General features: G+C 43.0%; 1 protein-coding gene across 2 annotated transcripts in view; it reads right to left on the minus strand.

The window, feature by feature from the left end:
* Nucleotides 1-15,598, minus strand: part of LOC128147873 (BEN domain-containing protein 5) — a 980,343-nt gene that overhangs the window by 215,458 nt on the left and 749,287 nt on the right. For both annotated transcript variants that reach the window (XM_052801053.1, XM_052801052.1), the window contains exon 7: nt 13,052-13,141. In XM_052801053.1, the coding sequence (XP_052657013.1) occupies nt 13,052-13,141 (90 nt within the window). The remainder of the gene's footprint in view (nt 1-13,051; nt 13,142-15,598) is intronic.

Here is a 15,598-nt window from a genome sequence, read left to right on the forward strand (position 1 = left end):
TCTTCTTTCAAGCCTTTTGCTGAATTGTCTCACCAGGACTCTAGGCACTCCCTATGCCCAGAGTTACCTTTTCACAATCTGGCAGCAGTGCCTTTCTCTGGGGACCAGGAACCTTTGGGTTTTCAGTGTGCTTAGTTTAACAAAGGTGGGCACTGGGAATGGAGGGATGGACTAGTTTTACCTAACACCTCCCTTGTGGGCTTGTCATATAGTGCTGTTTTGCATGTATAGTAAGTACAAGCAAGCAGCGACATGGGCTCTTAGTCTTATGGCATTAACTGTGGTAGCAATAAGAACTACAGAAGTCTTAAGATGGATAGATCAGCCCAAGCAAAGAATGTGTTATAAACCAAGAAAGCGAAAGGTAGATTTCTCTGGAGGGAGACGGAGAATACATTTACATATGAAAAATCTAATACACAATGAAAAAGGGCATTACATAAATAATGTTAGGGAAGAAATGAAAAATATGTATTTTTAAACACATTCTAAAAATGGTTTCCAACATCTGCAAATGTGATGCTCAGTCAAGCACAGACCCAGAAGCAATAGGTATGAACCAGGCAGGCACACAAAGCTGTATGATACAGAGAGCAGAGGGGCATTATGGAAGGTCAGTTATTCACAACTATCCTTTCCAGTTTCCTTTGGCTTTAGAGTACTGCAAGAGTATATTGGGGAGCATCTCTATTAATTTGCCTTGACCTTTAATAACCTGTAGGCACTTGCTATTGTCCACTGTCACAAGTGAGCTACCCAGCTAGACAGACTCCTGGTGCAACCCACTGCCAGTATGAAAGTAGAACACATTGCTGGAAAGGAGCAAGAGCACATGGGGAAGGAAGCCCAAACACTCTGGGTTTCTCAAGAAGATACACACACGGGATTGAGAACAAAGTGGGAATTTGAGCTGACAGGAACTTGGGGAGAAGCATGTATTGTATTTTCTTGTGCTCCAGCTAAGAAGTTTAGTCCACTCAGTTGAAGAGCTGAGGTGTCCACTCCTCAGGACTGAAGCCCAGCTGCTCAGTTCTACTAGAGCTGCTGCTTTGCCATTCATATATGGAGGTGGCACATACAAACATTCCCCAGATCCTAACAATGGCAACTGTCAGCCTGCCCCTATAGGAAACCTGCACAACTATTTGCCCTGATTTCCCCTACGGGGACAAATGAGGTGATCGCTTTCTGTTACTCTTGATATGTGAAAACTTACACTAAGCCAGCTGTAATGGCACCTTTTGGCTTCTTCATTGATTTCCACTTTACCAGGTTTGCCGTTTATACTGCTTCATTTTTGTAGGATTTTCCTGTCCTTCCACTCAAATCAACTAAAAAGGTGCAAGGCAGCTCACTTGTTTCCACTCAGGCAAAGTCACTTGTAAGACTCGCGTAGTAAAGCAGGGCACAAAGTCCACAGGCACTATGCAATGCTGGTGTCGCCCAGTAAAGCAGCACTTCTAAAATGGACAACCATCAGATTCCAGAAACAAAGAGTCCTGTTAATTCAATAAAGAGCTACTTTACACTTTCCTGTGGTTGCCTTCTGGTCATGAGAAAGGCGAGAGAGTGGCATCACAGCTGTCTTGCTCTTCCTGAGACGTGGCTACCTTTCCCCTGAAGCTAGTGTGAGCTTTCTGCTTGCTCTGGGTTTGCACCTCAGAAAGAAATCTAAAAGTACCACACGAGCAAAACCAACAGCATGTGAGACAAAAGTAGATCTGTATCCACTTCCCCCTCGATACATGGAAGTTGGTAGTACAGGTTGAGCAGTTCTAATCAGTGTCAAAGAATAGTCAAAACTGAAAGGAAACATGGAAGTCCATTTGTACAGCAAGGTCTGTAACTTCAGTCTTGGCAGACAATGAAAGCAGGGACTGTATGCAACACCTGAATTACTTCTGGGTGACTCATGAGCTGACCAGACTGGGGGAGGTGGAGGTGGGGAAGGGAGGTAAAAAAAAGGAGTAATTTATTAAACAAACCCCTAATCCTCTGGGAAGATCTGATGGCCAAGAAAATGCTGGCTGCATCTGAATTTTCTCCCCTTGAATCTGAGATGAAAGTTGTGTATCCGCAAGTTGCTTCCAGTGGTGCTAGAAGGGACTTGTTGGATAGCTGCTTGCAGTGAGCTCCAGCATGAAAAAGCTTTTTTTCTGTGGTTTATTTTTTTGTCTTAAAGAACACGCAAAAATGACCACATCTCTACATGAGGAAAAAATTGCAAAAGCTCTGCTCTGCCCCTCACCAGTGGAGACAGATCTGTTCTTTTATTTACACTGCATGACATCTAGACAAGAGTAAGCTCCACAGAAATAAATTAGGGCCACTCCCTGTCAGTACAGATGCACTCCTGGCTGCTAATCAGAATATGTCATAAGCCCCCACCTCCCCTCCAGAGAAAATCTTGCTGTGAAAATGGAGCCACACTGCAGATCCTAAAGGTGACAGTAATTAGCATTGAAGAGTGAATATTCAGAGAGTAAACTGTCCTCACATGAGTAGGGTTGCCAGAAGCAACTGACATCTCTGCTTGTAAAGAGGTAAAATTCTCCAGAAGGGTATAAAGTACGTGTTTCCATCTGAAGAGCACAAGGGAGGAAGTTAGGAGGATATAAATTTCAGGGCTCCTCTAAGCATTGAGGGGGTTTGCTGTTGCTGTTTTAGGAAGAAGAAAAAACACCATTTCCTAAAGAATTCTGTTTGGAGACAGTCTTATTGCAGAATCTACTTTGAAGCATATTAAACTAAGAAGGAATAAGATGCTCTTGTTCCAGAATAAGAATTACTCAAGAAATGTTCTATTGCACTCTACATTCACAGCCTGCCTCAGATGCAAATGAACTCTCAAGTGCCAGCAAGCCCTCAGACAGAAGCTCTCCCCAAGCACTTTGCAGCAATGGGTTTAAACTCTGGCAGCACTGTGACCACATAAGCTAATGTCAAGGTGCTATTTCCCTCATATCCTTGGTCATTAGGAACATTGCCAAGAAGAAAAAAAAAAAACCACAGAGTTCACATGTAACCAGGCTTGAAGACTGTCTAACTTTCTACTTTGAATAGTCAGACTGAATTTTAACATCTTAAAGGTAAATTTTACTTTAATAAACAGCCTCTTTTACTGCATGAAAGATACAGACATCAGAAGGGAGAGGTGCCACTGAACATGCTGGACAAACTGAGATCCCAGACTGACACGCACATTGCAAAAGTAAGGGTTTATTTCAAAGCCACTACAGGGGTCTGTTAGCTGAGCATGGTGGCAGTCACCTCCCAGCTGCTGTCTCCAGCACAGGGCAGGCAACCTTCCTGCAGGGAATTAGGGGTTCAATTCCAAGGGGTTTCCAGTTTTGACCCACGACAGTACAGCTTGCTGTTCCCTACTCCTCCCCAGGAGTAAAAGACAGACCCAACTTTGAAAAGATGGTACCTGGGAGAAGACTGCCTCACAGCATTTTTCAGCTCCACTCTTGATTCTGTGACAGACTGTCTCCCATTTGACAGAAGGGAGGTTAAAGCTCAGCGAGGCTGAATGGCTTCTCCTGTACCAGGGAATTAGCTACCTTCCTGTTCTCACTTTGCTGTTATGACACCAAGCACTGATGTTTGTAAGGGGATTGCCTGCAATGGTGACTAGTGCCATACAAAAGCCACCATGGCAGTAGAAATTTAATAACCATGGAAACTGAACTCTTTCAGCGATGCTAGAAATAGCTCCTTTTTGGGGTAGGTGGAGGCCCTGGTGAACAAGAACTTGCCCTGTTGTTATTGTCTGTGCCACATCTGTTCTGTAGTCACTCAAAGACCTGGCTTATGCTTGACCATAACATAAGGCAGGGTCCAGCTTTGCAATATTTTGCCTACACACTGTACCACTGCCTGAAAATTTTTAAGTAAATTTTGAAAAATTTGAAGAAATTTTGTCATAAGATGACTTACAGGCTTTTCCTTTCCTCTTTTTTTAACTGAACACTGAAACAGGTTTTTACCTTTCTTTGTTTCTTCCCTCCCCCCACAATGTTTTTTTCCTTCAAGTGATAAAGTGACAAAGAATGGGGAGACAAGAAAAAAAGAGAGAAAGGGAAAATCAGAGAAAAATAAAAGTGAGCTTGTATGAAATTTCAAATAAAGCATTCTCTTTGAGAACACGTGGCTTTAAAAAAATACAAATTAATTATTTTTCATCCTTCTCCAATTATCTTTTACATTTAACAGCAGCAAAGACTAAAACAGTAACCTCCAAATCAGAGCATGGATACCAGGGATGTATTACCAGCTGCTGATCATGTAATAAGTAATTGGACCCTTGAACTAACACTATAGGGCACACCTGGAAATTGTCACTTAGGGGCCACATCTGTCACTAAGGAACCAACCTTCCTGGGGACGGTGACTTTTTAGAGAGTTCTGTGCCACTGTTCAAAACCACCCTAAATCCACACTTCCTGTCTACCAAGCGTTTAACAGAAGTTTGCCCATGCATTAGGGCCCCAGCAAAGGAATTTGTGCCTACATTCCTTCCTAGACAAAATTAAGCAGGACTGGTAAAGAATGTGCTGGGGCATGTGCCCCATTACACCTCCTCTCCATCCTCAGAGTCCAGAGAAGCAGGACGGCATTGAAAGAGCAAAGACAACCTCTAAAGTCAAGGAGACATGCCTCTTATAAACATGTACACAATACCTTGTGACAGGCACACACTGAGCACGTGAGCAATCTGTGCAAGGGCAAAGGAAGAATTTCACCCAGGTGCCCTTGTGTCAAAGAAAAGTTTCCAGTGGCCAAGTCCTAGTCACACATGAATGCTGGCTCCTCAGAGCGGCAGCTATAGCAATGCAGAAGGAGCAAGAAGGCAAGTGCGGGGCATCTTGGAGACAAAAGAACTGAAAAAAAAAAATGAAAACAAAAAAATCAATTCAGCTGAACTGAACGAGGGCAGGCGAAGAACAAAGGGTCAGAAGACAAAGCCGGAAACAATAGACCAGCAAGATTAATATCAGTTGTGAGGAAGAGCTGGGACACTACTGAAGGAGAATGGAAAAGGCTTAAAGAAAAGTATAAATACTAGAAGAAATTCCTAATTGTGAAGCCTGACATACCACTACAACACCTGCAGCTTGATCAGTACAGATCTCACATGCTGCTACACTTACAGAAAGGGCTTAATCTCACAACTTAGATTCCTTGAAATTAACGATGGTCACCTACTAGAAGCTGTTTCTTTTTTCATTAACAAGAGCCATGCAAATGAGATCTAAAGACAACCCCAAACTTCCTGTGGTCTTTACAGCTCTGTTCTGCGTTTTGCATATTCGTGCCCTGGTCTAATTCAACGGAGGCAGGACTTCAAGCTTTCTGCCTGGGGTTTCCCCACTAGCAACAGATGCTCCAGCAGTGTTTGAGCCATGCATGCAAAGTCCAGTTGGGGGAAACTTGCATGCATGGTACACTGGATCCTCTTGGCCAACTGGACTGCTGCACAGCCACGGACTCAGCAGGCAATGCCATGAACAGTGTATTAGCTAACACTTCCAGAGGGCTTGCTCTCCCATGTAGGCCCAGAGATCTGTTGCACAGGCATAATACTGCTCCCTAAAAGCTCAGGACTTGCTGCCTATGGCCATGCAGACCAACACACACAGAAAATGGCCCTGACCTAATTGATAACTGGGAAGATATGGATAAGCATCTTCAAAATCCACTTGGACTGCAATTTCTAGTGAGAAAAACAGTCCATATTAAGGAAAGCCAAGTGACCATGAAGTTCAGCTGAATCAATATTTTCTCTTTTTCCTATCCTCAGACATCAGCAAAGTGCCACAGTGTGCTGTTACAAAGATGATGTGCTTTGCCCTAGAGGCAGGTTGGTTAAGGCTGGAAGGAAATGATCTTTAAGCTAATGTTATTCGAAAGTATGAGCAGTCAAGAAACATTGCAAAACCAGTATATTTAAGAGATTAATTGGGCAATCCCACTCGGAGACAAAGCAAATTTGCCTGCTGTTGTGTAGTGAAGCCTTTCTCAATTCTCCCTCTTGAAGACCAAGGGCTTCTTTAGCTCTCTGATTATTGTAAAGAGGATTAGTTAAGTAGAGGCAGTCAAAGGCCTGCCCTGGGCAAAGGGCAAACTGAATCAAACAAAGCCACTTGACGTTTCTTCGCTGCATAGGCAAAGCTGACCTTGTTGTCCCAGGGATGAGGAGTTAGGACTGATCTATTCCTCCCACTGGAAGATGCAAGATGAGCATGCAGGTCTAGGCTTGGGGGGTGAGCCTGCCTGGTGAATCCAATTTTCCTTTCCCGCTACTACTGATAGGATGGAAGAGATGAGGCAGCAACTTCTGCTGTTGGTGGGAAGGGGTGTCCCAGCCACGCAACTGCCTTCTCCGCAGATGATGCAACTCCTCCCTCAGAGGCAGCCCGGGTCTCCAGAGCTCTAGGGATTCCTTCTTCCCTTTGCAGACTGCAGCCCCCAGCCTCTGCACAGCCACTCTGCCCACCCTGCCACTATCACACTTTCTTCTCTTCTGTGCAGGGGTTTCCTGGCACATCCAGAAAGTATATGTAGTAAGAGAGTGAATCACATAACTCTATAGCCAGAGAAATTTAGCCTCATTATAAATTTCCTCCAGCTCAGGAAACCAAGTGTATAACCTCTCATACCTGCCTGACACCATAGTGAATTGATTCAAAACCTGTGGTATCTTGTAATATCTAATGTCACTTTGGGTAGCAGAAATTCTTCTAACAGTCTATTTACATCAACACAATTTTAAGAGGAGCTTTTATTTCCGTTACTCCAATATGGATGTTTTATATTCTCAGAACAACCTCTCTCCTGGGATACTTCACACTAAAATCCCATCCAGGAGATTTACAAGGGACAGACAATAGTGTTTTTCATGTTGCTTTAGAAGTCAAGGAGAGTGTGTTTCCCTTTGTATTAAAAGCTTAGGAGCTGTGCACTTAAAGAAAAAAAAAAACCTTAGTGAGAAGGATGAATGCAGTCTAACAACTTTAAGAGAGCCCTGCAGCCCATTTTACGGTTGGGCTGTTGAATTCTGTTGTCTGTCTGCTTCTCATCATTTGGTTTCCTGAACCCCTATAAATGAGACCATGAACTGCAGCTTCTGTTCACCATATTCCCTCACTGCTTGTAAGTGCTAAGCTGCAGCTAAATGAAGAGGAGAGTGTCCCCAACCTCTCCTGCCACAACTTATGCATATCATCTTATGCATGCAAAATACCATTCATTTTATAGAAAGATTTTGCTCTTTTTTTTTTGACCAAGAGCAGTCACCTCTAGGGTGGAACTGTGCAGTATCAGCTGCATTTTCCTATGGATTGCAGCCAGAAGAGGAGGTTTGCAAAGGATACAAGTATTGAAAGGGAATGGAAGCTCTGTGTCTTTGTATCTTTGGGGTGGCAAGAGAGTATAAAACTCCCTTAAAGTGGAGCTTCTGTTTGGTTCAGTTCTCTCCAGCATTAGCAACGCAGCCCACAAACTGAAACACTGGCAATGGCCCCCACAAAGGGCATTCCCACATCAGAGAGCACTCACAGGTCTGCTGCATGGCCAAGGCAGAGAGCACCTTCCTGCCTCCACCAACCTGCATTACAAACTAAGCCTTTTTACATATGGAGGCATTCACTTTGAGTCTAGAAGTAGCCAGGAAAGCAGAAGTGTTTGCTTCCAGTCTCTTTCATTTGGCAGAGAAGACAGAAGCGAGACTTTACAGTAATATAACAAACATGCATGTGTAAGATCCCCACTCTCTATGGAATCCTATTTTGTTTCCTCCTCTGGTAGGAAATATAACCGAGAAATGAAGATGATTTGGCTTGCTAGAAGGAAGAATACAACAGATTAAGTAAGGTCAGAACTGATGCAACCCATGCATTTATTCAGATGCGAATTCAGTCCGATGTGAAGTCTGGCAGATGATGCCCTCAAGCTTCTGAGGGCCCCATCATTACCACAACAGGCACTTTCTGGGTTCAGTGTTTTCCTCCAGTACAGCTGCTGTTACCAAAAGCATCCTATAGCAATGCCTACAGAAGTCAGTTTCATTTCTTTAGGAGAAATTTATCCCCTGGAAACAGCTAAGCAAGGTCATCACCTCTGTTACTTCAGAAAGGTTCTTTTCACATGTAAAGACTTCATTAGCTGCATTTACTCTTGCATTTAAAACATGCCCTGTCCTGTCTTTCAGTTACTATCACTTATGCCCCAATGGTCAAAAGATTTATGCTTAGTGATGGAAACAGAAAAGCAGTTTTTAACCCCAACAGCTCATTCCTCCTCTTTCTTCATCATAAAAGACAGAAGTTGGCTAAAATTCCAAGTAGGAGCAACAAGTTTCAAAATTACTCTTCTCACACATACAATTGCCTTTCCCACAAGCAAAAAAAAAAACCAAGTCCCACTTCACACTCTTACTAACTCTTTCAGGGATGCTGCATGATCAAATTCGAAGGATTTGAAGGCATTGCCTCCATGAAGTGAACTAGAAAACTGCCACCACTTTTAAGAGGACATGTTGGAATCTATCCAGGAATAAAATCCTTCATAGCACACGGAGCACCTTGGTCACATAGAGAGCAAGTTCAATTACCCACTAGCCCAGTGAGTTATTGTGCAACAGCAGGACTCCCGAGACAGCTGGTGGGAGCCTTGTTTTCAGGCAGTCTGTCCCCTTCTACCCCATTCTTTAAACTTGAAACAAAAAATTCGTACAAAATTTTTCAGATTTTTTTCCTTCCCTCTGCTGGCAAGAGGGTGGGGGTTAAAAACACAAACTAAGAATGTTAACAGAAAACCAAGAGACATTGCCCAGTGTAGTCTGGTTTTTCATTTCATTTCATCTGATTTAAGGTGAAGCGAGAGGGAGCATTCATTTAAGCAGCTGTAATGAAAAAAGATTGATTGAAAAGTCATTTTTGCTCTATTTCTTATGGATAAGAGTCCCAGGTGTCTGTTTTCCTTATATTTTCTTTTTAATGGCTGTTCCCTATTCAGCCCATAAGCTTCAAGGTCAGCTTCAGGTCAAATTACACTTAGCACAAGATGCTCAGCAACTGCAAACCCAGCTGTGGGATCCCTCTCCCTCCCCTCTTGCACTGGGTCTTCCATTCTGGGCTCCCAGCCTGGCAAACTATATTAAAGTAAAATGCTTAGGGTACAAATTTTCATTTTTGCGTTTAGATGGCATAGCGGATGCCACACTGGCAAATGTGTTAAAAAGGCAACAAACAACATCCTACTAATAGAACATGCTAAGTCTATGATGAAAGTACATGTCTAAGTACATCTAGACATGCTTAAGCTTGCAATTACTGACTGCTGGCAAAAGCCAAAGCCTACATGACAAACTTAAACATAGTAGTCACCACACATCTCCCACAACTTTCTATGCACATGAATAGTGAAGGACAGTTGCTTATCTACCACAAAGGAAATAAAATCTAGCAGCCAAAGGAAGGAAAATAAGACTGTAAAAATACTGGGGAAAAAAATACTCCTATTGCCAGATCCTGGATAAAATCCAAGCCTTTGAAAAGCTGGCTTATCACCAGTGTTTGGAGGGTAGGGACTTGTACAGATTTTACACACGCATATTTGTGCACACTACATACATATACAGGCATTATCTGACATCTGACCCTATCTGTAAGAGTTAATAGTTTACTTGCCTGAGCAGTATAATGTGGAAGACAGAAAACAGCATACGTTTTCTTAAACAAAAATACTGGTGGGAGGAAAATGAGGAAAAATATCTAAGGAAGGAAAAGAATCTAAAACCACAACTCCAGAAAAATTCCTCAGAAATGTGAGCAGCCCATGAGAGATGAGTTCAAGCTGTAAGATGAATTCACGCTGTTTTGTGTTACACTATAAAAGCCCTGCAGGAGCAGCAGTGACTCCAGTTGGTTAGAAAATGGTCTATAAGAGCAAAGTGAAAACAACAGTCCTCTTCATCCTAGACCCTACTCTTACTTACTCATCCCCAAACATGACACAAGCATCAATGTTCATGATGACCGTCGCAGCCTGAGGAGGAGAGCACTGTCCTACCTTTGGATATAAAGGGTATTCATGCGAATATACTCCCTGGTGACTAACTCTCCATCTCTGTCCCTGAACTTCACAACAAGCAGTTAAGAACTATCAGCAAAACTTCCTAAAAAGGCTAACCTGAAGCATCGTAATAACTCTTAAAACACCAAAACAGAAACAAAAGGTTCTTAATCCATCTTTCTACGAAGAGGCCCTCTGGGGTTTTGTCTGCCTTTTAAGGAAGTGAGCTACAGCTCAGCAGCTGCACCGTGTGTGAAATATTATAGCACTTGGTTTTAACTGCTGGAGGAGGTGCCTAATGATTCTAGGGAGGTCTGGCTACTGCTGCGAGCACTCCACAGCTGTAAGGAGACAGAGGTGCGTATCCAAGTTTACAAGACTTGTACATCTGCAGGAATACGGGGTATTTGTATCCAAAATTCAGTTTTCAGTGGATTCTTCATAATGGAATATGAAGAAGGATGACACAGAAACAGTACAGCTCTGGATGGGAAGACGACCTTATGGTCTTTTCCCACAGGAACACAAAGATCCTGGCTTAGATTTAATCTGTGGGTAAAGTGTAGGACAAAGGACCAATAGACAGGACCAAGCATATCCTGATGTATCAAGGCTAGACAACTTGCTTCTCAGGGTATGTTGCCTTATCAAAAAAATGGAAGATGTAATAGGGAGCTTCTGTCAGGCCCCAGGAAGCTGATGTTTGGACTACACATAGCTATATATCCTTAGCAGAAAGCAGGGCAAAGAGGTCAGGAAGAGACTTGGCTAGCTCAAAGACAGGTAGAAAAATGAGTAAGGAATCAGTTATGAGCTTAGAGCTTTAAAGAGGAAGACAGAGCCTGAACAGAATGAAACCCAAGATCGACTGAAAAAATGAAGAAGAAAAAAAGAAAGGTTGTAACTCATTATCTATTGCCCTATAGGTTGATTCTTCAGGCCTGGGCAGTCACAGTTCTTATCTTCCATATACGAGGTGCTGCTTGCACCTGGGGAATCTTTGGGATTAGCTTCCATATCTTAATACTTCAGGTGGTGAGCATAATCAAACATTCAAGAAGAAATCTCTCTACCAAGAAAAAAAAAAATCCTGACATGTTCCATATGCACTGGGCTGGCATTTGGATATTAAATCTGCAACACCTAACTCTGCCAAAATGCTTCCCAAGGCTCCAGAAATAAAATTCCTCATTGTGCTCTCACTTGACTGCCAAAGGGATCCTTTTTATCCCTTCTTTTGACCCTCCCACACAAAAGTTTACCAAAGACGGAGCAAGCACCCAATTTCACATTTGGCAATGCTAGAAACAATGCAGCAATGGCCTTAAAATGTTTGCCATTTCTACTTGTCTTACACTAATTGCACACACAAGGCAGCTTCATCTGTGCTGGGCAGAATGGCTCAATGCACAGCGGAGTTCAGTGCCTTCATATCCATGCCTTCCCAAGCGAGTCAAGCGTGCATTATAACTGCAGTCACAGCAAGTTTCTGATGTGCTTCTCCAAGACCGATCCCTTCTTTTTCTTATCTTTTCCCCTCTCTTTTTGTTTTAATTTTTCCTACAAAACACGAAGTTTCTCTGAGACAATCAGAGCATGACTTCCATCCTGTTGTTTCATCAGGCTAAGCATGCCACCTGCTTTTTCACAGTCCCTTTTTTTTTCCTTTTGAATAAAATCTCCATTATCAAAATAAAATAACGTCATTTACAAAGTACCACCTCAGCAGCATGCCTCAGCCCTCATTTCACAGGGCTACGCCAGCAGCCACAAACAGAATCCAAGCATCCAATTAAAAATCCATATTCATTAACGAACATCATGTGTACTATAATGCCTTGCATTGACTATGCCACCACAGGAGATGGGAAACTCACTGAGTTTTCCTGCTCTCAGTCTGAAGCACCATTTTATTAAAGGAAGGGTTTTACCTTTGCTACTCCATGGGCCAGCAAGAAGAGGCCCAGCGTCCTGTTAGCCCATTGGGCTAGGATGGCAGAAGTGACAGCTGTTGACCTTTTGCCTTAGAGAGATGCCAGACACAGGACCTTGCCAGGATGAGGAGCACACAGAGAAGAACATGAAACTGTGCCAGACCTCTCCCATCGAGGTCTTTAGGTACCAACAGGGCCAGTTGCAAACCAATCTGCGGCATTACAAGCAGCCAACGTAATAAACTCTGCATATGCTTGATTGATGCAACTCATTGGCTAGGCAGGGCCAGATCCAAGCTGCTGTAGTAAATTAGAATATTGCCTTGGCTTCAAGGAAGTTACATTGATTTACACCATCAACAATTTACAACCACAGAAAGTCACATACCATAAGTACAATATTTCAGACCTATACAATGAAGTTATAGGAACACATGCCAGGATTATTTATTTATTTGTACCCACAAGCCTGAGATTTACAACTCTTTATAAATACAAGCTGGGCAATTTGCTTTCTATTTTTAGCAGGAATGCTTTGTGCAGGGAACAGCTGTCAGCCACTGGGAGCTGCACTCCTCAGAGCAGCAGCTTCAGACAAATAGAAGACTCTTAGAATTAAATTGGAGAACTAGGGTCACTGCTTTGTGGTGGAAAAGAAGCTGAAGATAGTAGACAGCAAGAAAACATAAGCACTTAACAGAAAACCACTCCCAGAGCTTTTCCAGTCTGTTTTCCTAAGAAAAGGAGCCTTACCTGATCGCATTGCATATATACGAGTGTGACTGTGAATTCTTCCCAAATAGCTTCAGAGCCCACTGTCCAGTTCTGACCAAGTTCAGCACAGAGGTAATATATTCCGACTGCCTTCAAGAAGAGAGGCAGCTGGGTAGAGGCAAGAGATTCTGCTAATATCCTCACAGAGGAAAAAAACTGTCATGTGAACTCAGCCTTCTATCAGTTCCAAAGCCATGCAAACCCAATACATGCATCGATAGGAAATCAGATCTCATCAGTTCTGCCATCTTCATGCAGACACTCACCTTGGCACACAAAGGAAGATGGTGTTTCCCCAGGGTGGACTCGTGCAGTGATGAACACCACTTTCTGTTCAGCCCCTGGACGCAGGTTCGCTGCAGCAGAAGGGGGTGGCAGGGCACAGAGGGAAAAATAGAAATAAAGATCCTTAAACTGGGTCCCATATGTAGGAACAAAAGGCCATTAATTTTTAAAGCATATCCTTTTATTAAAATTGGTCATACATTATAAATAAGCACAATCTATAATTAAAGGAGGCAGCGACACTGGGTCTCCATACCAGGCCATATAGCAGACTGCACAAGGGCTGCAAAACTAATGACACGCAGCCAACCCTGCAACAACAAAGTTAGCTCTCTTTTTAAAAACTAAGATTTACTACAGCGAGTTAAACTGCACTGTAATTGCTCTCTCACTTGTGATAAATGTCCCCCTGGGGCAATAAGAACAACAGTGGGGGTCCACTCACAAGGTAAAGCCAATTGCACCCTAAGTTACACTTGATACAAGCCTTAACCGTGCTAAACAATGGTAAAGTGCTAACAAATGGTGTTTATCAGGCTTTGCTCTGGGGGATTGTGTGAGGTTTGTTGGTTTTTTTTAATCTCTTAACTATTTAGGACTCCATCTACCCTGACTGAAAGAGATGTTCAAAAACAATAAAATGGAAAAGAGACCAGGATTAAATCCAGCAACCTTCTCCAGTGAGGGCATGAAAATGTGCCGAGTCCCCTTCAAATTACAGATAGGTGGAAGGGAGACTTAGATCCCAACTACACTGAACTTAACATGCGTTAATCCGCCAGTATTGAAACCGCACTACTTTGGCCACTTCCTTCAGCCATAAACAACATGGGTCAATCAGGATCTTTCCTCTGTTTGTGAAGTGACTGCATTTAATAAACAGGAAATAAAAATTATGCCCTTTCAAAATGGGATCTGGGAATTTTAAAGACCATAAGAGGTCAGGACCTCAGTTCAATGTCTTATCTAGATCTGAAAACACACAGCAGGGGTAATACTAAACACAGCAGGATCCAATTGCTAGACACAGTTTAAATCTTTGTTTTGAAATAAAAAGTTTACACACTGAAAGGAGACTGGAAACTAAATCCAAGCTTGCTTTTTTTTTTTTTTTAATTAGGTAGATGCATTATATATATACACCCAAACATAGACTTTTAATTTCAAAGATGTTTGGGAGTCCTTGAGACCACACCTGAGTTATTTTTTTAATTTCCTGAATTCTTAGAAATGCTCAGTTTCCCCAATGATAAATCACACCTAACAGCACCACAAGAATAATCAATATATTTCTGGTTGTTCTCAGGAGACAATCTCAGCAGGTTTCTTTTTTATTTCCTTAGCCTCTCTAAATGTCCTACAGCTGCTCACCCTGTAACTCAGCCATTCATTTGTTCTTTCATACTCCCGCTTCACCACTCTCTGGTGGTTTTGAGCCCCAGAAGCAAAGAAATATAAGAAAGAATGTCTCTGACAAACATAGCAGCTGTTGGGGTCAATTCTGTCTGCAGAAGAAAAGTGGGAGGCAGCAAAAAGGAACACAACACCATCAGCTAGAAGTCGATGACCACCCCACATCATTTGCATTAACATTTAAGCAGTGTGGGAGGAAGGAAATAAACCTGATCCTATGGAAAGAAATTCTAATCCATTTTTACAAGAAATGAGTAGAGAATCCTATAACCAGTACTAGAGGGGTCCTGCCTCCAGCCAGGTGGGGGAGAGGGACAACTGGTTTACTGGACTGTGTGGATTTGATGGCCTGGCACGTCAGACCCACAGGAGCATAAAGCTCTAGTAGTTATCGGTGCGCAGCGTACCTTAATGCCATCAAGCTATAAAGGGGGCAGAACCCATTCGTATTTCTGGAGTGACAGAGGGAGCCCAACAGTTAACTCTGTTGGAGGTGGAAGTAAGCCTAACTGCAAATGAGTGGCAAAACCACCCCATTGTGACTGGCCCAGAGGCTCCATACGTGCCTGATGTAGACTATCTCAGGAGAGGGTATTTCAAGCACCCAAAAGAGCACCCGTGGGCTTTCGGTATAGCTGCCTTGGAGACAGAGAAAATTAAGCAGTTGTCTACCTTGCCCGGTCTCTCAGAGGACCCTTACTACTGTGGGCTTCCCGAGGGTTGAAGAACAACAGGTGCCAACCGCTACCACAACGGTACACCGGTGGCAATATCACACCAACCAAGACTCCCTGATTCCCATCCATAAGCTGATTTGTCAACTGGAGACCCAAGGAGTGATCAGCAAAACTTACTCACCCTTTAACAGTCGCATGTGGCCAGTGCAAAAGTCTAATGGAGAGTGGAAACTAACAGTAGACTATCGTGGCCTGAATGAAGTCATGCTGCCGCTGAGTGCTGGCATGCTGGACATGCTAGAATTTCAATACGAACTGGAGTCAAAGGCAGCCAAGTGGTACACCGCAACTGATATCGCTAATGTGTTTTTCTCAACCCCTTTAGCAGCAGAGTGCAGGCCACTGTTCGCTTTCACTTGCAGGGTCCTCCAGTATACC

This window comes from Harpia harpyja, chromosome 11 (genome assembly GCF_026419915.1).
Source record: "Harpia harpyja isolate bHarHar1 chromosome 11, bHarHar1 primary haplotype, whole genome shotgun sequence".
Classification (NCBI taxonomy): Eukaryota; Metazoa; Chordata; class Aves; order Accipitriformes; family Accipitridae; genus Harpia; species Harpia harpyja.